Raw genomic sequence first — 27,783 nt, 5'->3', positions numbered from 1 at the left:
TGGCAATACACTAATTTTTTATTTAAATAAAAATTAAAAACAAAACACAAAAATTAAAAATGACCAACTAAAAAGAGCTATTTGAATTTGAGAATTTGGTTGTTAATAACAATATGCACCAATGTACTGTCTTTTTAAATAACTATTAAAAAACAAAACACCATAAGGTTTAAAGAAGCACCCACTTGGTGTTGTACCTATGAGGTTGGACTGTGAGTGTGGAGTTCCTCTCGTGCACCTTCCTGGGGTTCATGGGCCTGTGACACCCTGCAGTCTTGGGCACAAGCTCTGAAGGTTTTAGAGTGGGTTTTTAGTTGAATTTTCACTTAAAAATGTCAAGACCTTCTTTGTGATCTTGAAGAAAGTTAAAGCACCAGATAAAAGGGTTGCCCCTAATGTATACCTAGCATTTTTTTCATACATAACGGGTAATTTCACATGCTTAGGTTTCTAGCCATTTTATATAAATTTAGGAACAAATGTATATACCTTACACCACTTATATACACAGCACTTTGTTAACAGAATACTGAAAAGTCACATAATTAGAATCTCATGCTCACTGCCATCAAATCAATTATGACTCACATCAATCCTACAGGACAGAATTGAACCACCCCTGTGGGTTTCTTAGGCTGTATGTCTTTACAGGAGAAAAAAAGCCTCATTTTTCTTTCCTGGAGTGGCTGGTATGTTTGAACAATTGACCTTGTGATTAGCAGCCCAACACAAAACCCACTCAGTTACACCACCAGAGCTCCTAAAATCAGGATGGCCAGTTATAGTTAGGAAAGGCATGTAATGTTTGGTGGAAAATAAGTTCTTTTGGCATATAAGGAAGCTTAACTGTGACAACTGTTCTTATATCTTAAATTCCTTTATATATTCACTTTTAATGAAACCTCTAATGAAAATATGGGTAACGTTGGGAAAAATTGACTCTAACATTATGGTTCTTCTTTAATATAACTGTGAGATATTGAACTAACCTCCAGACATTCTCCAAAGATTTCCACAGAAAGGATATACCCAGAACTTATCTTTGGAGTTATTTTCTCATACTGAATCACCATAAATGGGCTTCCTGCAGAATTAACTAAAGTATCTCCTGAGCTGAAGACCTCTCACAGTGCTGTGCGTAATGCGTTTCTCTGAATGTGAATATTCTCCAGGCTTTGTGGAAGTTGAGGGTTACAGCTTCTTGTGTACTTTCTGGTGCTGAATCAGATGCCCGTGTTGGTTGAAGGCACGCCCACACTCCCCACACTCATAAGGCTTCTCACCTGTGTGAATCCTCTGGTGCTGGATAAGCACAGAGTATTGGCTGAAGGCCTTTCCACAGTTATTGCACTCATAGGGTTTCTCACCTGTGTGGGTCCTCAAGTGCACAATCAGAGTTGCTTTCAGGCTGAAGGCCTTGCCACATTCCATGCATTTAAAGGGCTTCTCACCTGTGTGGATTCTCTCATGTTGAATTAGAGATCTGCGTGCACTGAATGCATGGCCACACTCACCGCAAACGTAGGGCTTCTCTCCGGTGTGAATCCTCTGGTGCTGAATCAGGTGTGAGTGTTGAACAAAGGCCTTCCCACACTCATAGCACTCATAGGGCTTCTCCTCAGTGTGGATCCGCTCATGGTTCATCAAGGTGGATCGGTGGCTGAAGGTCTTCCCACATTCAATGCACTCATAGGGCTTCTCCCCAGTGTGCACATTGTGATGCTGAATGAGAACTGAGCGGTCACTGAAGGCTTTCCCACATTCATTACATGTGTAAGGCTTCTCTCCAGTGTGGATCCTCTGATGCTGAATAAGTGTCCTCTTCACACTGAAGGTCTTCCCACACTCATTGCACTCATGAGGCTTTTCACCTGTGTGCACCCTCTGATGGCTCCGCAACACTGTACTGTGGTTAAAGGCTTTCCCACATAATGGACACACATATGGCCGTTCTCCAGTGTGGATCCGCTGATGTTGAATAAGATGTGACAGCTGAGTGAAGGCTTTTCTACATTCGAGACATTCATGAGGCTTCTCTCCTGTGTGTATTTTATGATGTTGGGCAAGATCTGAGCTCACTCTGAAGGCTTTCCCACATTCGTTACACTCATAGGGCTTCTCTCCCGTGTGAATTCTCCTGTGTTTACTGAGGACTGAGCTTTGGCTAAAGGCTTTCCCACATACATTGCATATATATGGCTTCTCCCCAGTGTGGATTCTCTGATGTTGAAGGAGATGGGAGCTGCGACCAAAGGATTTTCCACATTCAATGCACTTGTAGGGTTTCTCTTCATTAGGAACCACTGGATGCCGAGTAAGGAGCATGTTCTGGCTTGAGCCTTCAACTTTCTGATGGCCAATGCAGTTTAAACCCAGATAGAAGCTTCTCTCAATTTCACTGGACTCTTGATCAGTCCTCCCCACAGGAGTTATCCCCAGAATCACAGATATTTTCTCTGAAATCAAAGGCTTCATACTCAAATCCCTATTATGGTTCTCTTTCTTGGCTTCACATTCTGCAACAAATTGAAAGTGAAAATGTTAACACTATTTGCAAATGTAAAGAGAACTCTAGAACTGGTCTTGCTGTTGAAAGGTAATGGGATAACCAACCAGAAATAAGAAGATGATATATATTTAAACAGAAAGGCTAAGTGCAGGATTTGAGCGAATGATGTAAACTCTAGTTTGAGCCTATTTCTGCCTGTGCCCTTGCCCTCTCCACAGTTTTAATGTGAGCCAGGTTTTCAGAGGCCATTTGGAGGAAATTTTAGAAAGCTATGCAGGATAGACATCAGTAGCACATAGATGGCATGCCTGATCTAGGAAGTGTATAGAAGAGGTGTGAGCTTATTGTACACAAGTCAGCAGGAGGATGTAGTCCTAGGGAGAAGGACCCAACACACTGATATGTTGCAGGTGCAGAAGAGTTTGTTATATTTTATTTTTAGAAGGTAATATGTGAAAAAGAATGCAGATAGAGATGTGAAGATAATCTTTTGCTAAGTTTAGGCAGAGATAAGGAGTGCTAGAAGTAGCAGTATACATGGTGAAGAATTGGTCTCAAAATGTCCCTATGCTCAAGTCAAGGGGCTCCATGGGCTGGCTGAGGGGGCATGGGTGCTGAGCATCATTGTTCACTAAATCAGAGATTGACACATTGAGAATATAAGATATCACATGTAAATGAGAGTGCACAGGGAACAGCCACTGGTTTGGAGAATGGGTTGTAGTCAGGGAATGATAGGACACACCATATATTCAGGCTGGAAGGAATAGAAAGTCAATCCTTTATAGCAGCGACTCTCAACCTGTGGGTCGTGACCTTTGGGGGTTGAACGTCCCTTTCACAGGGGTCACCTGATTCATAACAGCAGCAAAATGACAGTGAAGAAGTAGCAAAGAAAATAATTTTATGGTTAGGGGGTCAACACATGAGGAACTATATGAAAGGGTCGAGGCATTAGGAAGGTTGAGAACCACTGCTTTATAGTTTCTCGAAAGGGGAGGATTCATGGGTCTCTTCTATAGGGAAGGACAGCAGCAAGCCCCACCCACACCACCCTATGACCTCTTGTTGTATGCAGTTTCAGCCCTGAGTTTTGCAACACCAACTCCATCCTCAGTGCTGTCACCATTACCTTTCTAGAGTTTAATCTAGAGGCAGTATCTCAAAAGAAGTACATTATTAAATGAGTGGTATTCCAGAATAAGAATATGAAAACAATCCAAATGTTTATCACTTGATGAATGAGTATATAAAATATAATAAATCCATAAAATGGAAATTAGGCAATGGGATATAGTAAAGTATGGGTAAATGGTACATCATGTACGAATCTTGAAAATATTATGCTAAATGAAAGAAATCTGGTTCGCTCCTGGGTTTCTGCACCAAAAAAAGAAAGACAGAAATCACTCACAAAATATCACATATTATATATTCAATTTATATTAATTTCAGAATAGGCATAACTATAGAGATAGAGAGCATATTAGTGATTGCCAAGGGTTACTATGAATCAGAATCAACTCCATGGCATTTGGTTTGGCCTAAGGCTTGGAAAGGGGCTTTGAAGATGGGATGGAATGTAGTGTTACTGGGTCTGAAGTTTCATTTGAGGATAATAAAACTGTTCTAAAATTATGAAGGTTATACAACTCTGTGAATATTATACTTCAGTGAAATACTTACTATGGGTCTTGGAGACATATATGGTCTTATAACTCCTACAGAATGATTGAGTGTGACTATGTAAATAGGGTGATTATGACTCACCAAAGACATTGGACAGTTTTTTCCAATACAAATAAGGTACATAAAACTTTTGTGAGGGTGGGACCATGCACATAAGATGTATGGAATTCTAGTGAGAGGGTGGATCATTGTGCTAACCCATTAGGCTTGTTGTTGTTGTTAGGTGTCATTGAGTTGGTTCTGACCCTAGGGATCTTATGCACTATGCTTAAACAGAACCAATCCAAGATGCAGAGAAGAGGAGGCGGCCTCACTACTATCAAGAAGATGAGCCAGGAGCAAAGCATATCTTCTTGGGTCTAGTGTACTTTCACCGAGAACCTCCTAGATCAAGGAGATAGAGCACTGTAACACTGGAGAAAGTATTAAAGAGAAGAGGTAGCAGCAAGAATAGTACAGTCAAGCAGCAGGAAAAAGCAGCAGTAGATCCAGGAGACTGGCACAAGATGGCACAGTTGGCGTCTTGGTCCACAGAGCTAAAGAATCAAGTACATCAAAGTAAGAGAATTTAAGTGGGAGTGCTTCCAAGCTCTTATTGGTAGAACTGTAACACTTGTCTGAGCAGAGCAGAGGCCAAATCAAGGAGTGAGAAATCAAGGGCTAAGAGGCCTATCTGTGGACACTGTCAAAGAGGAGGTATCCTGACCGAAGAATGACCACCGGATCCAAAATTGTACCCTGTTACTTCCCTAATAAACTCCTAAGTGTGAGTATAGTGTGAGAGTTTTATGTGACCACTGACTGACATTAATTATCAACCCCAGCAGAGAAATAGATAGTGCCTGCCGTGAGAGAGATGATTGGTGTCAGAATTTGTAAAAGGTTGGACAGGAGGTATGTCGGATTTCCAGTCCATAATTAGCCTAGAAACTATTTGGCATGTAAATTATATTTTAAAATAATGGTTTAAAAAGAATGCTGATAAAATGACTGGTCGCCTATCATCTAATTTAAGAAAAGGTGATATCATAATCTTGGCAGTCCACTCTGCCTATAATCTGACTTATTCTCTGTCCCCTCACATGCAGTTGGTATCCCAATTTTATTCATTCATTGCTTTTATAATACTGTATTTCAAAATACCTTTGTGTTTTCACTCTTAAACAGTGTCCTTTGAAGAATAGATGTTCTTAATTCTTGAAAAGTCCAATTTACCAACATTTTAGGCTATTTGTATCTTATTAAAGAAATCTTTGCCTATCCTAACATCAAAATTTCTCTAAAGTTTTTTTTAAGTTCTATTCTATATCTAGGTCTGTGATTTGAGTTTATTTTTTTTAATCATTTTATTGGGGCTGATACTCTTATCACAATCCATACATACATCAATTATGTAAAGCACACTTATACATTCGCTGCCCTTATCATTATTCGCTTTCTGCTTGGGTTCCTGGAATCAGCTCATTTTCCTTTCTCCCCTCCCCCTCCCTCCTTCATGAATCCTTAATAATTTATAAATTAGTATTTTATCTTATCTTACACTGCCCCGCATCTCCCTTCACCCATTTTTCTGTTGCCCATCCCCCACGGAGGTTATATGTAGATCCTTGTGATCGGTTCCCCCCTTCTATGGCCCCTTCACTCCCGGTATCGCCACTCTCATGGCTGGTCCTGAGGGGTTCATCTGTCCTGGATTCCCTGTGTTTTCAGTTCCCATCTGTGCCGCTGTGAATTCTCTGGTCTAACCAGGTTCGCAAGGTAGAATTGGGACCATGATAGTCGGGGCAGGAAGCGTTTAAGAACTAGAGGAAGCTTGTGAGTTTCATTGTTGCTACACTGCACCTTGAGTGACTCATCTCCTCCCAACTACCCCTCTGCAAGGGATGTCCAGTTGTCTACAGATGGGCATTGCTCCCCTCATTCACGATATGATTCCCACACCCACCCACCTTTGGTGCTTGAAACCTGGTTCCCTCAGTCCTTCATGATCACACATGTTGGTGTGCTGCTTCCATGTGGGCTTTGTTGCTTCTGTGCTAGATGGCCGCTTGTTAACTTTCAAGCCTTTAAGGCCCCAGTCGCTATATCTCTCAATAGCTGGGCACCATCAGCCTTCTTCACCACACTTACTTATGAGCACATTTGTCTTCAGTGTTTATGTGGGGAAGGTGATCACACAATGATGGTGTTTGTCCTTTGGTGTCTGCTACCTGATGTGAGATATAAATCAGAGTTGGGTGGGTTTGAACTGTCAACCTTCTGGTTGGCAGCCAAGTGCTTAACCACTGTACCACCAGGGATCCTTGACCACGGACTCAATTAAATCCGCAACACAGACTTCTGTTAGATTTAGTCTTGTGTTCTTTTTTTTTACGCCTTTTAAATTATGCTGTTTTAAGTTTCACTTTCTGATTGTTCATTGCTAGTATATAGAATACAATGAATTTTTACATATTGAGTGTTATCCTTCCAAAGTGCAAAACCCTCTCATTCTAATAACATTTTTTTAATATAGATTCTTCAGGCTTTTCTGCAAATATGATCAGGTCATTTTCAAGGAGAATGCTTTGTAACTTGGATACATTTTATTTCTTTTCCTTTTCTTGCCTTATTATAATGTTGAAGTGATAGAGCAGGAGCCCTTGCCTTGTTCTTGATTTTAGATAGTATGATGTTGTAGATACTCCATAGATACCCTTTACCACTAACTTTAGGGGAGCGGTTCTCAACCTGTGGGTTGCGACCCTTTGCGGGGGGGGGGGGGGGAGGGGTGTCAAACAACTCTTTCACAGGAGTTGCCCAATTCATAACAGTTGCAAAATGACAGTTATGAAGTAGCAACAAACATAATTTTACGGTTGGGGGTCACCACAACATGAGGAACTGTATTAAAGGGTCATGGCATTAGGAAGGAAAGGAACCACTAGTTTAGGGCAAACATATTTGTTTGAATGAAGGGGAAGGCAATATATAAAAAGAGGGAGGTCAGCAATCAATCAATCAATAATAATAAATAAATACATAAAGCTGTTTCTGGGCTCTTAGTGTGATCACTGAGAAAGGCCTTCTTAACAGACAGAGTTAGATAATATACAAATGCATAGTAACTCCTATGGTGTTATTAAGTACTATTGAGTCAGTTCTGACCTACAGCAACTCTACATATAATAGAACAAAACATAGTCTAGTCTTGTACCATCCTCACAATGGTTTCTATGTTTGAGCCCATTGTTGTAGCTACTGTGCCAATCTACCTTGTCATAGGTCTTCTCTTATTTAACATATTGTTATTTTCCAGGGACTTGTCTATCCTGATAACATGTCCAAAATATATGAGATAAAGTCTTGCCATCATTGCTTCTAAGAAGCATTCTAGCTGCACTTCTTATAAAACAGATTTGTTCATTCTTTTGGCAGTGTGTGGTACTTTTGATAGTCTTCATCAGCACCACAATTCAAATGCATTGATTCTTTTTTGGTCTTTCTTATTCCATGTGAAACTTTCACATGCATATGAGATGATTGAAAATACCATGGCTTGGGTTAGGTACACCCTAGTTTTCAAAGTAACATTTTTACTTTTCAATACCTTAAAGAGGTCTTGTGTAGCAGATTTACCCAATACAATGCATCATTTAATCCTTGACTGCTGCTTTCATGAGCATTGATTATAGATCCAAGCAAGACAAAAACCTTGACAACTTCATCCTTTCTCATTTAATCACGATGTTGTCTACTGTTCCAATTGTGAGGATCTTGGTTTTCTTTTACATTTACATAACCCATATAAACAAACACATTTCTGTAATTGTTTCTTTATTCATCTTTGGACACACACACACACACTTTTCTCCATTAAACTACACATGAGTTTATACTGATGTCTCTAGTACCTCCACTACAGGGCTCATTTTAGCTTTCCTTTCTTGAATATCCAATAGTGAGAAACTTAGCTACTATGGTCCAACAATTATTTACTTATTTGTTCAGCCTCAACATGAACGTAAAGCTAGTGTAAAATTGTTCATCTCGCTCCTTTTTTTACATTTTATTAGGGGCTCATACAACTCTTATCACAATCCATACATATACATACATCAATTGTATAAAGCACATCTGCACATTCCCTGCCCCAATCATTCTCAAAGCATTTGCTCTCCACTTAAGCCCTTTGCATCAGTTCCTCTTTTTTTTCCACTCCCTCCCCGTTCCCCCCTCCCTCATGTGCCCTTGGTAATTTATACATTGTTATTTTGTCATAGCTTGCCCTATCCGGAGTCTCCCTTCCCCCCCCTTTCCTGCCATCCATCTCCCAGGGAGGAAGTCACATGTGGATCCTTGTAATCAGTTCCACATTTCCAATCCACTCACCCTCCACTCTCCCAGCATCGCGCCCCACACCCTTGGTCCTGAAGGTATCATCCACCCTGGATTCCCTGTGCCTCCAGGCCCCATATGCACCAGTGTACATCCTCTGCCCTATCCAGTCCTGCAAAGTGGAATTCGGATCATGGTAGTTGGGGGGAGGAAGCATCCAGGATCTGGGGAAAAGCTGTGTTCTTCATCGGTACTACCTCGTACCCTGACTGACCCATCTCCTCTCCTAAACCCCTCTATGAGGGGATCTCCAGTGGCCGACACTTGAGCCTTGTGTCTCCACTCTGCTCTTACCCCTTCATTCAATATGGTATATATATATATATATATATATATATATATATATATTTTTTTTGCATGATGCCTTATACCTGGTCCCTTTGGCATCTCGTGATCGCACTGGCTGGTGTGCTTCTCCCATGTGGGCTTTTTTGCTTCTGAGCTAGATGGTCGCTTGTTCACCTTCAAGCCTTTAAGACCCCAGACACTATCTCTTTTGATAGCCGGGCACCATCAGCTTTCTTCACCACATTTGCTTATGCACCCATTTGTCTTCAGCGATCCTATCATGGAGGTGTGAATCTCTCTCCTTATGAGAAACAAATTTACCAACTGGAAGACAGTGCTTACTATTCAAGTAGTGCCATAGTTATGAATGTCCAAAGTATGGACAAACTGAATGTGCCCTTTAATGTTATGTCAATTTACTTTCACTGATTGGATCAACCCCTACGCAGAACAAATCATTCCTTATAATCATCTTTATAGCTTCACTTGCAGCTTGAAAAGTTGCTGAGCCATTTCTTGCACGAAAATAAGGCTTAGTAAGAACCGCATGCAGCTGTTCTGACTTACCTACAAATTCTACTTAAAGATACACTTAGGGCTCTAGAGACAGCTCCACATAGTCTGTGGGCATGTGTGATCTGCACACAGCCCCATAGCTACTGCTCACTGGTACTCGCAGCTCTGTTTCAAGATGCCTGAGGACATGTACCATGGAGAAGAGGAGGTGAAGATCTTTTCCTTTCATGCAGAGATTGCCCAACTCATGTCCTTCATCATCAATACCTTCCATTCCAATAGTAAAATTTCCTTCTGGAGTTGATCGCTAATATTTCTGATGCCTTAGACATGATTCGCTGTGAGGGTCTGACAGATCCCTCCAAGTTGGACAGTAGTAAAGAGCCAAAAATTGACATTATTCCCAGCCCCCAGGAATGCATGCTGAGTCTAGTGGATATAGGCATTGGCATGACCAAGGTACCAAAGCATTTATGAAGGGTCTGCAGACTGCTGCCAACATCTCCATGCTTTTATTCTGCCTACCTGGTGGCAGAGAGAGTGGTTGTGATCACAAAACACAATGATGATGAGTAGTGTGCTTGGGAGTCTTCTGCTGGGGGGTCCTTCACTGGGGGGTCCATGCTGACAGGGGTAAACCTGTTGGTTGGGGAACCAAAGTGATTCTTCACCTCAAAGACTGCAAAGACTACCTAGAGGAGAGTCGAGTCAAAGAAGCAGTGAGGAAGCACTCAGAGTTTATAGGCTACCCCATCATCTTTGGCAGGAGAAGGAACTTGAGAAGGAAATCAGTGATGAAGCAGAGGAAGAGAGAGGTGAGGAGGAAGAAGAAAAATAAATAAGGAAGAAGAGTAACCTGAGATTGAAATGTGGGCTAAGATAGTGGTAAGGGCAACAAGAAGAAAACCAAGAAGATTAAGGAGAAATATATTGACCGGGAAGAACTACACAGCACAAGCCCATTTGGACCAGAAATCCTAATGTCATCACCCAGGAGGAGTATGGAAGTATTGGAAGACTACTTGGCAGTCAACCACATTTCTGTAGGTCAATTGGAGTTCAGGGCATTGCTGTTCATCCCCTGCTGGGCTCCCTTAGACTCCTTTGAGAACAAGAAGAAAAAAAAGAACATTAAACTTTATGTCCCCTGGGTGTTCATTATGGACAGCCATGAACAACTATGATGAATTAATACCAGCGTACATCAACTTCAGCTGTTGTGTGGTTGACTCTGAGGACATGCCCCTCATTATCTCCAGAGATGCTCTAGCAGAGCAAAATCTTGAAGGTCATCCACAAAAACATTGTCAAGAAGTGCCTTGCACTCTTCTGAGTTCACAGACACAGAACTATTAGAAACTTATGAGGCCTTCTCCAAAAACCAGAAGTTTGGCATCCATAAGGACTCCATTGGCACCTGAGCTGCTGCACTATCACATCTCCCATTCTAGAGATGAGATGACTTCCCTCTCAGAATATGCCTACTGCAGGAAGGAGGTCCAGAGCAAAGAGCAGGTGGCAAATTCTACTTTTGTGTAGCAAATATGGATATGGGGCTTTGAGGTGCTCTACATGACCGAGCCTATCAAAGAGTACTGGGTGCAGCAGCTCAAGGAGTTTGATGGGAAGAATCTGGTCTCAGTGACCAAGGAGATGGCCTCGAGCTACCTAAGGATGAAGAAAATGGAGGAAAGCAAGGCCAAATTTGAGAACCTCTGCAAGCTCATGAAAGAAATTTTAGATAAGAAGGTTGGGAAGGTGACATTCTTCAATAGCCTTGTGTCTTCACCCTGCTGCATTGTGACTAGCACATATGGCTGGATGGTCAACATGGAGCAGATCATGAAAACCCAGGATCTTTGGGACAATTCTACAATGGGCTACATGGTGACCAAACAAGACCCGGAGATCAGCCCAGACCACTCCATCGTGAAGACACTGCAGCAGAAGATCAAGGCTGACAAGAACAAAAAACCTGTCAAGGACCTGGTGGTGCCGCTATTTGAAATCACACTGCTCTCCTCTGGCTTCTTCCCTGAGGATCCCCAGACCCACTCCAACCACATGTACCATATCTTCAAACCTGGCTTAGACATTGACAAAGATGAGGTGACAGCTGAGGAACCCAGTGCTGCTCTTCATGATGAGATTCGCCCCCCACCCCGCCCCCAGGGTGACGGGAATGTATCTCGCATGGAGCTTAGGCCATTCGACTCTCAAATCTTGTGCCCTCTGTACAGTGTCCCCATGACTCCCGCAGCAGCCTTGAGTGGTCCTATCCCACCTGGCTCTACCTGATGATAACTAGTGGTTTTCCCCTCGCCTGTTCTGTGTGTAAAGCAGGATCTAAGGCCCCCAAGTCCTGTCCCCTCCCTCATTTGGGAATGGGGTTAGATGTGTAATCTGTGAGGTTTCTTTTTTGTTTATTTTGTTCTGAAATTAAAGTATGCAAAATAACGAAGATGCCATTTTATACCAAAAATAGGCACACTTAGGAACGATTCTTATTTGTAACCTAGGGACTATGTATATTTCAATTGTCTCTAGCCTTACAGGGCCCTATCAAAAAACAGTTTTCCAAGGTTAGGAAGGCCAGTTTCTTTTACCCTGATGTTATTTCATACATTTGTGATTTATTTAGAAGTATTTTGTCATAGTCTGCATTGCAATACTGATTGATATTTGAAATGTCAAAGCAATCCTATATATCTGTAATAAACCCCTCTTGATCATGATATACTATTATTTTTTTCTACATATGCGAGAGCTTCAAAAAGTACAAGGAAAAACTGAGTTAAAAGATAATGAGGTTTTCCCCTCACAGACTTTTGAAGCCCTCTCCTATTGTTTGATTCTACTTACTAAAGTCTTTGTTTAGAATTTTTGAGCCCTATGTTCCTGTGGGATTCTGGTTTGTTTCTCATTCTTTTTTTTTTTAATTAATTCAAAACAACTTTTTATTAATTCCAGACACTTAAATCTAAACTTTAAAGTTTCAGTTTTTCATGTTTAATTACATGGCCATTATACAAATTTTACTCCAACCAAGATGAATTTTGCTACATTCCACAAAAGATTACTTTTATTAAAGTTGGGGGCATCATATTTTATTTAGAAAAATATAAGGAGAAGAAAAAACAGAAAATATTTGAAAGATAAGCAGGACAAAAGTAACCCTGTCAATGAATTTTTTATTGTTTTATTAGGGGCTCATACAGCTCTTATCACAATCCATACATACATCAATTGTGTAAAGCACATTTGTACATTTGTTGCCCTCATCATTTTCAAAACATATGCTCTTTACCTAAGCCCCTGGCATCAGCTTCTCATTTTTCCTTTCCCTCCCTGCTGCCTCCTCTCTCATGAACCCTTGATAATTTGTAAATTATTATTTTATTATATCTTGCCCTGTCCAACGTTTCCCTTCACCCACTTTTCTGTTGTCTGTCCCCCAGGGAGGAGGTCACATGTAGATCCTTGTAATTGGTTCCCTGTTTTTCATTCTTGTTGTGTCTTTGTCTGGTTTTAATTACACAGTACTATTGGTATTTCTTCCATTTTAAAAAAGTATTTGCAAGAACTAACATTATAACTTCTTAAATGTTTGGTTGAATTTACCAGGGAAGGCACTTACGCTTGGTCTTTTCCTTGTGGGAAGATTTAAAAAATACAAGCTCAGTGTTCTTAATAGATAAGAGCTATAAAGGTTACTCATTTCTCTAGTGAACTTTGGTACTTGGAGTCTTTCAAGGGTTTAGTTTCATTTTCAGTTATCACATGTAATTCAGTGTTGCTTACCTTCCCAACACAATCGCTGAAGACAAAGCAGGTGCAATAAGCAAATGTGGTGAAGAAAGCTGATGGTGTCCAGCAATCACAAGATACAGCGTCTGGGATCTTAAAGGCTTGAAGATAAACAAGCGGCCATCTAGCTCAGAAACAAAAAAACCCACATGGAAGAAGCACACTAGCCTGTGTGATCACGAGGTGTCAAGAGGATCAGGTATCAGGCATCAAAGACCCAGAACAAAAAAATCATATCATTGTGAATGAGGGGAAGTGCAGAGTGGAGACCCAAAGCCCATCTGGACATCCCCTTACAGAAGGATCACAAGGTAGAGATGAGCCAGTCAGGGTGCAGTATAGCACTGATGAAACACACAATTTTCCTCTAGTTCTACCCCCCACTGCTCCCACTATCATGACTTCAATTTCTAGCTTATAAATCCTATTAGACCAGAGCATGTACGCTGTTACAAATAAAAGCCAGCAACACAAGGAATCCAGGATAGAGAAACCCCTCAGGGCCAACAATAAGTAGAGATACCAGGAGGATTAGGGGAGGGTGGGGGGAGAAAGAGGGTATGGATCACAAGGATCAACCTATAACCCCACCACGGGGGGACAAATAATGGAAAAGTGGGTGAAGGGCAATGGAGGATCATGTAAGATATGGAAATAATAATCTATAACTTATCAAGGGTTCATGAGGGAGGGTGGGTGGAAGAGGGGGAAGAAATGGGGAGCTGATATCGGGGGCTCAAGTGGGAAGAGAATGCTTTGAAAATGATGATGGTGGCATATGTGCAAATGTGCTTGACACACTGGGTGAATGTATGGATTGTGATGAGATGTAAGAGCCCCCAATAAAAGTATTTTTTTAAGTTATCACATTTTTAAAAATAAAATTTTTCATAATTCTTGAGGACCTATACTCATGTCACTTCCTTCATTCCTAATATGAGTAATTTGTATTTTCTTTCTTTGGTCAGTCTGACTAGAAATATAATGACCATGTATGAGTGGTCTTCAAAGAGTACATAGAAAACTTCCATGATCTTTTAATTCCATTTTTCCCCATAAAGCTTTTGAACCCTCCTGAACTTGCCCCCTTTCCCCTGTTGACTTTGTGTTTCATTTTGTTTTCCTTTCCTAGTTTTTTAAAATGAAAGCTTTAAAAACAGAGGGTCAGTGAAAAGTGGAAGACCCTCCAGGAGATGGACGGATCCAATGACTGCGACAATGGGCCCAAACATAGCAATGATTGTGAGGGTGCATGACCGGGCAGTGTTTTACACTGTTACACACACATAGGGTATCTATGAGTTGGAACCAACTTGTTGAAACCGAACACCACCAGCACAAAGCACTAAAACACACAGATTAGAGGAAAGAAAGGTAAAGAGCCTGGGTGGTCCTCTCAGTTAAGTGCTGGACTGGTAACCCCAAAGTCCAAAATTCATAACTACCAGCCACTCGATGGAAGAAAGTTGCAGTTTTCTGATCTTGGAAAGACATACAAAGCCTTGGAAACTGTCTCCAGGGTCACTATGAGTTGGAATCAACTCAGTAGGAGTAGGTTTATTTGTTAAATCGACGACCTCGAGCTTTTCGTTTGTCACAGGTTTGGGTTATGTGTTGGCTCTTGAATCCATGAACTGACAGAAAAATTAAAAAATATATTTCACCAACAGTCCAACCAGAATGCTCTTCAGAAGTGAGAAGTGCCTCGGGTGCTTTGGTTAGGTTGTTAGAAGGACCAGTCCTGGAAGGAGGGGTAGTTCCTGTTGTAGGGCACCATACTTGGTGGAGGGGCAGCAAAAAAGAAAAGGAGTCAGTTCTGATTCAGCAACCCCATGATCTGGGGTGCTTAAAAAAGTTCCTGAAATAATTCCATTGTCTTTTAAGTAAGTTTTTCCATTAATTTTTTGAAGTCACATCATAGCAGAATACACTACCCAGTCCTCATAATCCTTGTTATGTTTGAGTCCCGTGTTGCAGCGATTGTGCCAATCCATCTTGTTGAGGGTCTTCAGTTTCATCAGAGCTTCTTCTGACATGACATCTACTTTGTTTTTTCCTTTGTTACTGACCTTTTCAATGGCCTTTTCTTTCTTCATGTATGATTTGCTTGATGTGAATCCATAACTCACCTGGTCTTGGTTTTTAGTGTCCAATGTGTAAAACCTATTCTTGAGCAAGTCTCTAAATTCAGGTGGGATATACTGTTGGTCATACTTTGGCTCTTGTGGATTGGCTTTAATTTTATTCAGTTTCAACTTCAATTTGCATATGAGCCATTGATGGTTTGTTCTGCAGTTGTTCTCTGGTCTTGTACTGAGTGTTGATAAGTGAGTTTCTCCATTGCCTTTTTCCACAGATGCAGTAAATTTGATTCCTGTGTAGTTCACCTGATGAGGGCTACATGTAGAGTTGCAGTTTATATTGTTGAAATAGTATTTGCAAAGATTGATGGTCTTGCAAAATTCTATTACATGATCTTCATTGCACGAAGACTTCAGTACAGATTACACCTCTTTATAAAGAAAACAAAAAATCCTCACAACTGGACAAGCAAGCAACATCAATGATAAGTGAAAAAAAGATTGAAGTTGTCATTCTATTTGGGTCTACCCATGGAAGCAGCAGTCAAAGCATCAAATGGCAATATTGCATCGGATAAATCAATGGCAAAAGTCCTCTTTATTTGTATTTTGAGTGCTTTCTACCTGAGGGGATACTTTTCCAGCAGTATATCAATGTTCTGCTGCAATTTATGCAGTTTTCACTGGTCAGTTTTTTAAGAAGTAGTACACCAGATCCTCCTTTCTAGTCTGTCTTAGTCTAGGACAGTGGTTTTCAACCTGTGGGTCATGACCCTTGGGGGGGGGGGCTGCACGGCCCTTTCACAGGGGTCGCCTGATTCATAACACTAGCAAAATTATAGTTATGAAGTAGCAACGAAAATGATTTTATGGTTGGAGGGTCACCACACATGAAGAACTGTATGAAAGGGTCGCGGCATTAGGAAGCTTGAGAACCACTGGTCTAGAAGCTTCGCTGGAAGCTTTCCACTATGAGTGACCCTGCTGGTGGCCTAATTTTCAGCACAGCAGCAATATACAAGCCACCACGGTATGAGAAACTGACAGAAGAGTGTTGTTTTAGTGCTTTAAAAAACTATAAATATCATTTTAGATACATAACATAAATTTGATATGTTGCATTTTCACTTTCATTTAATTTAAAATTTCCTTTTTCCTTTTTATTTCTTCTTTGACCCATGAGTTATTCAGAAGTATACTCCCCCCCACCCCCCAACAATTCTGGGTTTTATAAAAAGTAAGTTTTTTAAAGTACAAATATTTTTGGATTTTCCAGAGATCATGATGTTATTTTAAATTTAATTCCATATGATCAAAGAACATACTTTGTATGGTTTGACTTTTTAAATCTTTCTTTTTAATGGCCCACGATACTTCCTGTCTTCATGTGCATGTGAAGAATGAGGTTCCTGGGACACATAACGGCAGTGCAGTCAAGGCACACTCAGAGCTGGTGTCTAGCAGCCTCACCAAAGACGTCACCCTCAGGTGCTGCTCCCACAGGGACCTCAGTACCAAGGATTACCTATTGCAGCAGACCATACTCTAAAGTAAAGATCCTAAGAAGTCACTGAATTTTTGTACTAAAATTCTTGGATTGACACTGCTTCAAAAGTTAGATTTCCCTATTATGAAAATTTCCCTCTACTTCCTGTCTTAGGATAAAATGATAACGATGAAAAGTGGACATGCACAGAGAAGAAGCACACAAGTCTGTGTGATTCACGAGGTGTTGAAGGGATCAGACAGCAGACACCAAAGAACAAAAACCATCACTGTGTGATCACCTTCCCCACATAAACACTGAAGACAAATGTGTTCATAAGTAAGTGTGGTGAAGAAGGCAGATGGTGCCCGGCCATCGAGAGATATAGTGTCTGGGGTCTTAAAGGCTTGAAAGTAAACAAGCAGCCACCTAGCCCAGAAGCAACAAAGCCCACATGGAAGCAGCACACTAACATGTGTGATCATGAAGGGCTGAGGGAACCAGGTTTCAAGCACCAAAGGCTGGGGGGTGGGAAATCCTATCCTCATGAATGAGGGGGCTGCGTGATGGGGATCCAATGCTCATCTGTAGACAACTGGACATCCCTTGCAGAGGGGTAGTGGGGAGGAGATGAGCCACTCAAGGTGCAGTGTAGCAACAATGAAACTCACAACCTTCCTCTAGTTCTTAAACACTTTCTGCCCCCCACTATCATGATCCCAATTCTACCTTGCAAACCCGGTTAGCCCAGAAGATGCACAGCAGTACAGATGGGAACTAGAAACACAGGGAATCCAGGACAGATGAACCCCTCAGGACCAGTGGTGAGAGTGGCGATACCAGGAGGGAAGGGAGGGTAGAAAGGGGGAACCGATCACAAGGATCTACATATAACCTCCTCTCTGGGGGATGGGTAACAGAAAAGTGGATGAAGGGAGATGCCGGGCAGTGTAAGATAAAATAATAAATTATAAATTATCAAGGGTTCATGAGGGAGGGGGGAACAGGGAGGGAAGAGGAGGGGAAAAAGGAAAATGAGGAGCTGATCCCAGGAACCCAAGTGGAAAATGAGTTTGGAGAATGATGAGGGCAATAAATATATAAGTGTGCTTTATACAATTGATGCATGTGTGGATTGTGATCGGAGTTGTATGAGTCCCAATAAAATGATTTAAAAAAAAAAAGAAAGAAAAGTGGGCATGGGTGTTCTCTAGAAAAGCTACACTTGAGCTGACTCACAATAGGAGCATCGAAGAGGATGCGACCCATAGTTACCACAATGGCAATTCAGACCTTCCTGGGCGCATGAAAGATTTGAAGAGCTGGGAGTGAAATTTGTGAAGAAGCCTGATGATGGCAAAATGAAGGGGCTGGTATTTGTTCAGATCAGAATGGCTACTGGATTGAAATTTTGAATCATAACCAAATGATAAATATCTCTTGAATCTTTATTAAATGATAAATATTTGTTCAGTTTCAATGAAGACATTATAGGAGGGAAGAAATAATGTGATCCAAGAAATTCAGAAAACAGAGGCTTCTAGGACCAATCATTGTCCCAACTTAAATTATCCATAACTTCATTTTTCTTTTCCTGCTCAGTTATTTTTTGTTGTTTTAAAGTATTATTTTAACTTATATCCTTGAATATAGTTGTATAGCTTAACTTTTAAAAACATCATTTTATTGGTGGCTCATACAACTCTTATCACAATCCATCTATCCATTCATCCATCCATACATCATGTCAAGCACATTTGTACATTTGTTGCCATCATCATTTCGAAAAAATTTTCTTTAAAAAAAATCATTTTATTGGGAGCTCATACAGTTCTTATCACAATCCACACATACATCCACTGTCAAACACATTTGTACATTTGCTGTCCTCATCATTCTCAAAACATTTTCTTCTACTTGAGCCCTTGGTATCAGCTTCTCATTTTGTTCCCTCCCTCCCTCATGAACCCTTGATAATTTATAAATTATTATTTTTTCATGTTTTACACTGACCAATGTCTCCTTTCACATACTTTTCTGTTGTCCATCCCCCCTGAGATGGGGTTATATGTAGAACAGGCGTCCTCAAAGTATGGCCCCTGGGCCACATGCGGCCAACCGAGGACATTTATCCGGCCCGCAGGGTGTTTTTGCCCTGTTTGGTTTTTTACTTCAAAATAAGATATATGCAGTGTGCATAAGAATTTCTTAATAGCTTAAAAAAAAAAAAACGATAGTCTGGCTCTCCAATGGGTCTGACGGACGGTGAACTGGCCCCCTGTTTAAAAAGTTTGAAAATCCCTGATGTAGATCATTGTGATCGGTTCTTCCTATGTCCCCCCACCTTCCCTTTCCCCTCCTGGTATGGCTGTTCTCAATATTGGTCCTGAGGAGTTTATCTGTCCTGGATTCCCTGTGTTTTCAGCTCTTATCTGCACCTGTGTACATGCTCTAGTCTGGCCAGATTTGTAAGGTAAAATTGGGGTCATGATAGTGGAGGAAGGAAGCATTTAAGAACTAGAGGAAAGAGGGAGAGGGTTCTGAGAAAATAGCGAACAGATAGAACTCATCTGTCCGGAGCCAGACCAGAAAATTGGGAGGTAAGAAAAGGAAACCGGGAGGTGGAGTTCTGAAATTAGAAGTAGGGTACCAGGGTTTCTCCTGAACCCCTTTTTAGTGGAATTTCCACTCACAAAGCAAACCAAGAATGCTTTAAAGCGCTCTAGCTTTGGCGAGCCCGCAGGTGGAAGCTGTGTCCTTGCCGGGAGTAGCGATTTCTTCAGTCAGCCGGCATAGAGGGGACAGAATCCCAGACACGAGGGGATCTCCACTCCAGAGCTCTCTGCGAGGCTGGTTGTCTTGAGCTCACGCCCAGGGGAGTGGCTGTGGGTAGCCATAAGTTAGAGTAAAAGAAAAAATATATTATTACCTTAGGAAGATAGCGGTGTGGGAGAAAATAGGCGCAAAGTCGGGAGTCCAGGGAGCAAATCTAGTTCCAATTGGCAGAGAAGGAAATAACCCCCCTAATAAGCTGGATATCCCTCTCTGGGGGTCAGCCTGACAGCCCCCAAATCAGAGCACATAACAAGCAAAAAAAAGAAAAAAGAAGACGGGTGGAATATATATTATTGGTTTAAAACTCAAACCCAAGTCTGGTAGCTTAGCTCCAAGGAGTATATAGGTGGAGTCTATTAACATAAATCAGCATAAGAAGCAACCTAGCTAAGGAACGCCAGAACTCAGCTACAGGGCCTGGCAGCTTTTAGCATAATAAAGACCCGCAGTAGCAAGCATAAGCTTCAAACAGCTAGGAACTGCAGCCCAGTGACTGAGAGAGACAATTTTATTTTATTATACTCTAGCGGGCCAGGGAAATAAAAAAACAAATCCTCTGATCAAGTAAACACCAGCAGACTAGATAGGACAATAATCCCAGCTTCCCTCTCAGTGAGTCTACACATAGCTGGGGAGGCCTTGCCTGTCCTGGGGCCCTAGACAGGGCTGAGGGAACACCCCAGTGCCCCCCTCCCAGCCCCTCCTGCAGTGCTATATACAGCACAAGGCAGGTACACCAGCGAACTCCAGCACCCAAGTGACCCTGGCCACTGCGCAAGTTTGCTTTTGAAGTAATCCCACACAGCATCTGTGTAACCCTACACCAAACAGGTATACCACCCGCTACCTTGAGGAAGAGTTGGAACTCCTCCAGCCTCATGGACAGGCGAGCAAGTTTCAGTTATTTCCTTACCTACTACTCTATTTCTTCTCTCTATACTTACTAGCCCTTCTAAATTTTCCACCGCACTCAGTCTCAACGAGCTCAGGTTTGTGTTGCGGTTTTATTTTCTCTCTTTCTTCTTTATCCCCCCCCCTCTTTCTCCTCTTCTCTCCCACTCTCTCCTATCATATATATGCCACTACTGACTTTCAGGTCACTACCCTCCACTTAGGGCAAATCAACCCAAAGAGTAGAAGGAACTCCAGCCTGCCCTCCATGGGAGTGCTGTACACCACACAAGGCACCTGGGGAAAACACCTACAATGCGCTGTGCTGCTGAGAAAATCTCCATCAGACCTCTAAGATGATCTCATCAACAAGGGCAATTCTGCCCAGCACCACTGGGTCCTGGCATTAAAAGGGCACACCAACCTACCATTTGGGTGCAGGGTCTAAACCCCTCTGGCCCCACATCCAAGCAATCAGGAATCAGCTATGTCTGTATTCTTTATTTCCTCCTTCTCTCTCTCCTCCCTCTCTACCATCACAGCCAACCTTAGTGAACTCAGGTGGGTTTATTTCCTTCTTTATCTTTTTCGTTCTTTCCTCTCTCTGTCTTTGCTCTCTTCGCTTCTCTCTCAGCTTGTATGATTCTCTCTGCTCCCTCTCATTCCTTGAACATACCACTGCTGGTTCCCAGACCCCTACACTCAGCCTAGGGCAACCCTGTCCTCCTCCCAGTGGACAGCCTGACCCGTAAGACAGTGCTGCACACAGGACGAGTCAGTGCTACACACAGCACAGCACAGGGTCAGCTATTTCTTTAACTGTTTTTTAAATTCTCTCTCCTCCTTCCTTTTCTCTTCCCTTTTTTCTTTCACTGCGCTCTCCTTACATGTTTTCTTCTTTTCTCCTCTCCTTCAAGCTCTTCTCTATTTTCTACCACAGCTCAACAGATTTATTTCTCCTTTTTAGTTGTTCTCTTTTCCTTCTTTTTTCTTTTTCTTTTTTTACTGTTTTCACCTTTACTTATTCTGTGTACATTTTAGGTGTACATGGGTGAGTGGGTATAAGTTTGCCTGGCATTATTGCCCCAGTGTGTGTCTTCCTCTTTCTTGCCATTTCCTCTCCTTTCACTCTCTTTCCTAGCACAAGACACTGGTGTCCTCCAGGCCACTTCTCTCTGCATAGGGCAACTGTGAAGGCCCAACTGGGGGAGACCCCACCCACATTTATTGGCGTGGCAAGCAGCTGGGGAATTCACACCGATCCTCTCCCACACACTAAGCAGCAGGGGTTTCTCCCCTAAAAAAGTGGGGGCATTCCCAGCCTAATTCCTGAGGTCCCACAAGTGACTGGGGGAAACTCCTGACCAACACTGTGGGAACATCCACCCAACCTCCAAGGCAATCTTTTTGCCTACCGTAATTCCCCTGCCAGCTATAGAGCTCTACACCAAGGAGGATATACCTGCATGCCCTCCTCAGCAGTACAGGTACAGAGAAAAGCACCACAGGACAAGCCGAGGTGCTCCAAGAACTGCGAAGTCTACTTAGAGATAGGCCAGGGAAGCCATGCCATCATGGGCCCACAACAATCCAACCAGTGTCACATGAGAGGAATAGCCAACACACATTTAAAGTAACAGAATTCTGGACGGCAAGGGTAAGAGTGAAACCACAGGACAATATAGCAATAGCCTGACTCCTCAGAATGGCTACCAGCAGGTAGTTCATAGAAGGACTCATACAAATCCCCCAAGAGAGAGCCCAGGGATCTTTGACTCAGGAAGATGGCTCCAGGCTCCTCTAAAACAACACGTAAACAGCAACCATTTCCAACAGCTTCAACGAAAAAGCAGGAAAACATAAAACAATGCCAGAAGAAATCATGAACCTAATGATCTGCATAGAAGAAGCAGATATTGACCTGCCACAAAAAGAAATTTTCACAAGGCTCCTTAAAGTCATATAGGATATGAGGGAAGCAATTCAGAAAAAAGATCAAATGATAGAGGCGATAAAGGCAACGCACCAAAGGAAAATACAAGAGTTAAGGGATAAAATAACAGAATCCAGGGACAAATTGACAGACCTTGCGAATAGGCTTGAGGAGGCAGAAAATAGCACCAGTGACCTAGAGGACAACCAAGCAGAAATGGGAAAAACAGTCAACAAATGGGAAAAACAGTCAAATAAGACAATCAAAGAAACTGAGGAAAACTTGAGATCCATGTCAGATGCTATAAAAAGAAACAATATTAAAATAATTGGACTACCGGAACAAGACACAACAAAGAAGTCAACAGAGACAATAACAAGGGAATTCTTAGAGGAAAACTTCCCCAGCTTAATAAATGAAAACCAAGCAACCATACATGAGGCAGAAATAACACCAGCCAGACTGAATCCCAAGAAGTCACCAAAACACATAAATGTCAAACTATCCAACTATGAGGAAAAGGAGAAGATCATAAAAGCAGCTAGGGAAAAGCAAACAGTAACGGATAAAGGATCTCCAATAAGAGTATATTCAGGTCTATCAGCGGAAACGATGAAGAAGAGGAGGGAATGGAGTAGCAAATTCCAAAAATTGAAGGAAAACAACACAAACCCAAGAATACTGTACCCAGCAAAATTATCTATTAAGATAGATGGAGAAGTAAGAGTCTTCCCAGACAGGGACAACCTCAAAGAATACATAAAAAACAAGCCCAGCCCTACAAGATTCTTGCCAATTCAGTTTTGGCAGAAGATCAACACTCACAGAGGGCAAATAAGAGACCATCACCTAGAACAACTCCACCCACAGGGCGACAAAGAGGAAACAGCCCCCAGGATAGCATCAGCTCAATAGTGGAAAGAAGGCAAACATAAACCACTCACACAAGACAAGCAGATAAGGCAGGCAGATAGAAAAATATTCATCACCAAAAAAAAAAAAGAATAAAAAAAGAGAAAAATATTCATCACAAAAGGTACAATATGACATCACAGAGTCCACAGATAGATATAATAACACTATCAATAGCCTGAACTTAGGCATTAAAAGGCAGAGACTAACAAAGTGGCTCAGGAAACATAACCCATCAATTTGCTGCCTCCAGGAGACTCATCTCAAGCTTACAGACAAAAACAGGTTGAGAATTAAAGGCTGGAGAAAAATATACCAGCAAATGGTAATGCAAAAAAAGCAAGGGTAGCAATCTTAATATCTGACCAAATTGACCTCAAGATACAGGCCATAACAAGAGACAAGGAGGGGCACTATATAATGCTCAAGGGAACAATAGACAAAGAACCAGTGAGCATAATAAACATATATGCACCTAACGAGAGACCTGCGAAATTAGTAAATCAAATACTTCAAAAGATGAAAAAAGAGATCACAGGTTCAACAATTATAGTTGGTGACTTTAATACACCACTCTGATAAAGACAGATCATTAGGAAAGAAACTCAACAGGGAGGCTACTGATCTAAATAGCACAATTGGACGACTTGACCTGATGGATATTTTCAGAGCTTTCCACCCACATGCAAAAAATTCACATTCTTTTCAAGTTCACATGGCACATATTCAAAAATAGACCACATGCTGGGACACAAGTTGAACTTGAGTAAATTCAAGCACATAGAGATTATACAGACATCTCTCTCCGATCAATGTGCCACAAAGCTGGAAATTAACGAAGGGCAGTGAAGAAAACAAGGATCAAAAATTGGAGGATGAACAATTTCCTATTGCAAAAGGAGTGGGTATTGACCCAGATCAGAGATGAAATCAGGAAGTTTCTAGAAACTAATGAGAATGAAAATACGACATACCAAAACCTGTGGGACACAGCAAAGGCATTTATCAGATGACGGCTGATAGCAATAAATGCACACATGATGTGCTGACACAAACTTACACCAACTAGAGCAGAGGCAACAGAACGACCCTACTAATAGCAAGAGGATAGATATAATAAAAATCAGAGCAGAGATACGGGCGAGAGAAAACAAGAAAACTATGGAAAAATTAATGCCGCTAAAAGTTGGTTCTTTGAAAGAATTAACAGAATTGACAGACCTCTAGCAAACCTAACCAAAGAAAGGAAGGAACAAACATTTGAAAGGATGAGGGATGAAACAGGGGACAGTACAACAGACCCTAATGAAATCAAAAAGATAATTTCACAGTACTATGAAGGTCTATATTCTAACAAATTCAACAATTTGGAAGACATGGACAAATATCTGGAAACACAATCCCTCCCTAGACTATCCCAGATGGACATCAACAACCTCAACAGACCCATAGCAAAGGAAGAAATAGACAAGGTAATCAAGGGATTACCAACAAAAAATCCCCTGGGCCAGATGGCTTCACAGGAGAATTCTACCAAGCATTCAGGGAAGAACTGACACCATTCCTGTACAAACTCTTCCAGAACATAGAAAAAGACGGAAAACTCCCAAACTCTTTCTATGAAGCTAGTATAACTTTGATACCTAAAGTGGGCAAAGATGCCACAAGAACCGAGAACTATAGACCAATATCCCTAATGAACATCAATGCAAAAATCCTTAACAAAATACTGGCCAATAGAATACAAAAGCATATTAGAAAAAAACACGACCAAGTGGAATTCATACCAGGGATGCAGGGATGGTTCAACATAGGAAAGACCATCAGCCATTATTCACCGCATTGGCACGAAAAATGTTAAGAACCACATGATAATATCAATAGATGCAGAAAAAGCATTCGACTACATCCAACATGCATTCCTGTTTAAGACATTTAAGAAGATAGGAATAGAAGGAAAATTCCTCAATATTATACAAGCCATATATGAAAAAAACAACAGCTAATGTGGTAGTTAACGGAGAAAAGATGAAAACAATTCCACTGAAAAAGGGGACCAGACAAGGATGCCCCTTGTCCCCACTCCTATTTAACATCGTACTGGAGGTCCTAGCTAACAACATAAGACAAAGGAAAGATATCAAAGGTATTCAGCTGAGGAAGGAAGAGGCGAAATTATCATTATTCGCAGATGATATGATTCTATATATTGAAGATCCCTTAAACTCCACAAACAGAGTGTTGGAAGCAATAAAGGAATACGGTAGAGTGGCAGGATACAAAATCAACAAACAGAAGTCTATTGGACTGCTCTACACATCAGACAAGACCACAGAAGAGATGACTGAAAAGGTAGTACCCTTTATAATTGCAAAGCACAAATTGAAATACCTAGGGATATACTTGACTAAAAAAAAACAACGAAAGATTTGTATGAGGAAAATTATAAAACACTACTTTAAGAAATCAAGTGTGACATCAACAAATGGAAGAATATCCCATGCTCGTGGATTGGCAGACTGAATATAGTAAAGATGTCAGTTCTGCCCAAGGCACTATATAAGCTCAATGCTATCCCGATACAAATACCACCATCCTTCTTCAAAGAATTGGAAAAACAGATTACCAACTTCATATGGAGAGGGAAGAAGCCCAGAATTAGCAGAGAACTCCTCAAGAAGAAGGACAAAGAGGGAGGGCTTGCACTACCTGATTTTAGCACGTACTATACAGCCCCAGTAGTCAACACAGTGGCATAATGACAGATATTCAGACCAATGGAAAAGAGCTGAAGACCCAGAAATAAAAACATCAGCATATAGGCAACTGATCTTTGATAAGGGCCCCCAAAATATTACATGGGAAGCAGATGCCATCTTCAATACATGGTATCAGAAAAAATGGATATCTACCTGCAGAAAAATGAAACAAGACCCTTACCTCACTCCATGCACAAGAATAAACTCAGGTGAATCACAGACCTTGAGATAAAACCCCAAACTATTAGGGCCATCAATGAGGGAATAGGGACAAATCTGAGAACCTTGGCACAGGGATTACATAGGCTACAAGAAATAGGGAAGGGCTTTCTGATCCGCCATCTGCGGTGGGGCCGCTGCCAGGATGCAGATCTTCGTGAAGACCCTCACGGGGAAGACCATCACTCTCGAGGTCGAACCCTCGGATACGATACAGAATGTGAAGGCCAAGATCCAGGACAAGGAGGGAATTCCTCCCGATCAGCAATGGCTGATCTTTGCTGGCAAGCAGCTGGAAGATGGACGTACCTTGTCTGACTACAAAATTCAGGAGTCCACTCTTCACCTTGTGCTGAGACTTCGTGGTGGTGCTAAGAAGAGGAAGAAGAACTCTTACACCACTCCCAAGAAGAACAAGCATAAGAGAAAGAAGGTTAAGCTGGCCATCTTAAAATACTATAAGGTGGATGAAAATGGCAAAATCAGCCGCCTTCGTCGCGAATGCCCTTCAGACGAGTGTGGTGCTGGGGTTTTCATGGCCAGCCACTTCGACAGGCATTACTGCGGCAAATGCTGTCTGACCTACTGCTTCAACAAGCCAGAAGACAAGTAACTGTACTTGTGAATAAAGGTCATGAACATTTAAAAAAAGAAAAAGAAATAGGGAAGGATACAAATACAGAGGAGACACAAGTAGACAAGTGGGATATACTGAAGATAAGACACCTGTGTACATCAAAATAATTCACCAAGAGAGTAATAAGAGATTCCACCGACTGGGAAAACATCATTAGCAATGACACATCAGACAAAGGCCTTATTACTAAAATCTACAATACTTTGCAAGCTTTCAATAATAGAAAAACTAATTGCCCACTGAGGAGGTGGCCAAAGGACCTGAACAGAAGCTTCACAGGAGCAAAATCCGAATGGCCAATAAATATATGAGAAAACCTTCCTGTCTATTGGCCATAAGAGAAATGCAAAGCAGAACAACTATGAGATACTACCTAACACCCTCAAAGATAGCCCAGTTCAAAAAATCAGAACCAACAAGTATTGGAGGAGGCTGTGGTGAGATAAGAACTCTCATCCACTGTTGGTGGACCTGTAGGTATGTACAGCCACTATGGAAATCGATTTGGCGATTTCTCAAACAGATGGAAATTGAATTACCATACGACCCAGCAATCCCTCTATTGGGCATCTACCCAGAAGAGGCAAGAAACAAACCACGGCCAGACATCTGTGCTCCAATGTTCATTGCGGCACAGTTCACAATTGCAAGGAGTTGGAAACAACCCAAATTTCCATCAACAGACAAATGCATTAAAACACTGTGGTACATACATACAATGGAGTTCTATGTGTCACTAAAAAGCAGTGAGGAGCGCATGAGGCATATCGATGCATGGGAAGAACTGGAGGAAATTATGTTACGTCAAGTGAGCCAAGCACAAAAGGACAAGTATAACATGGAT

At 41.6% G+C, this 27,783-nt stretch overlaps 2 protein-coding genes and 1 pseudogene across 2 annotated transcripts in view; 2 read left to right on the top strand and 1 right to left on the bottom strand.

Annotated features, from left to right (window-relative positions):
• The window catches only part of ZNF250 (zinc finger protein 250), a 43,751-nt gene continuing 15,968 nt past the window's right edge, over window positions 1-27,783 (bottom strand). The window contains exon 6 of the mRNA XM_075549066.1: window positions 1-2,516. Within this exon, the coding sequence (XP_075405181.1) occupies window positions 1,192-2,516 (1,325 nt within the window). The 3' untranslated portion in view covers window positions 1-1,191. The remainder of the gene's footprint in view (window positions 2,517-27,783) is intronic.
• LOC142448467 (heat shock protein HSP 90-beta pseudogene) lies at window positions 9,555-11,677 on the top strand (annotated as a pseudogene).
• Window positions 26,408-26,963, top strand: LOC142447828 (ubiquitin-ribosomal protein eS31 fusion protein-like). Its single transcript, XM_075549075.1, has one exon. It carries the CDS (start codon window positions 26,448-26,450, stop codon window positions 26,913-26,915), a length of 468 nt encoding a protein of 155 aa, XP_075405190.1. The 5' UTR covers window positions 26,408-26,447; the 3' UTR covers window positions 26,916-26,963.

Source organism: Tenrec ecaudatus, chromosome 5, assembly GCF_050624435.1.
Source record: "Tenrec ecaudatus isolate mTenEca1 chromosome 5, mTenEca1.hap1, whole genome shotgun sequence".
NCBI classification, from domain to species: Eukaryota; Metazoa; Chordata; class Mammalia; order Afrosoricida; family Tenrecidae; genus Tenrec; species Tenrec ecaudatus.
Note: the sequence above shows the minus strand (reverse complement) of the source record. Positions and strands in the feature narration are given on the sequence as shown.

What these genes read in the sequence shown, in the direction of transcription:
- LOC142447828 (XM_075549075.1), top strand. Translation starts at nt 26,448, where the DNA reads ATGCAGATCTTCGTGAAGACCCTCACGGGGAAGACCATCACTCTCGAG.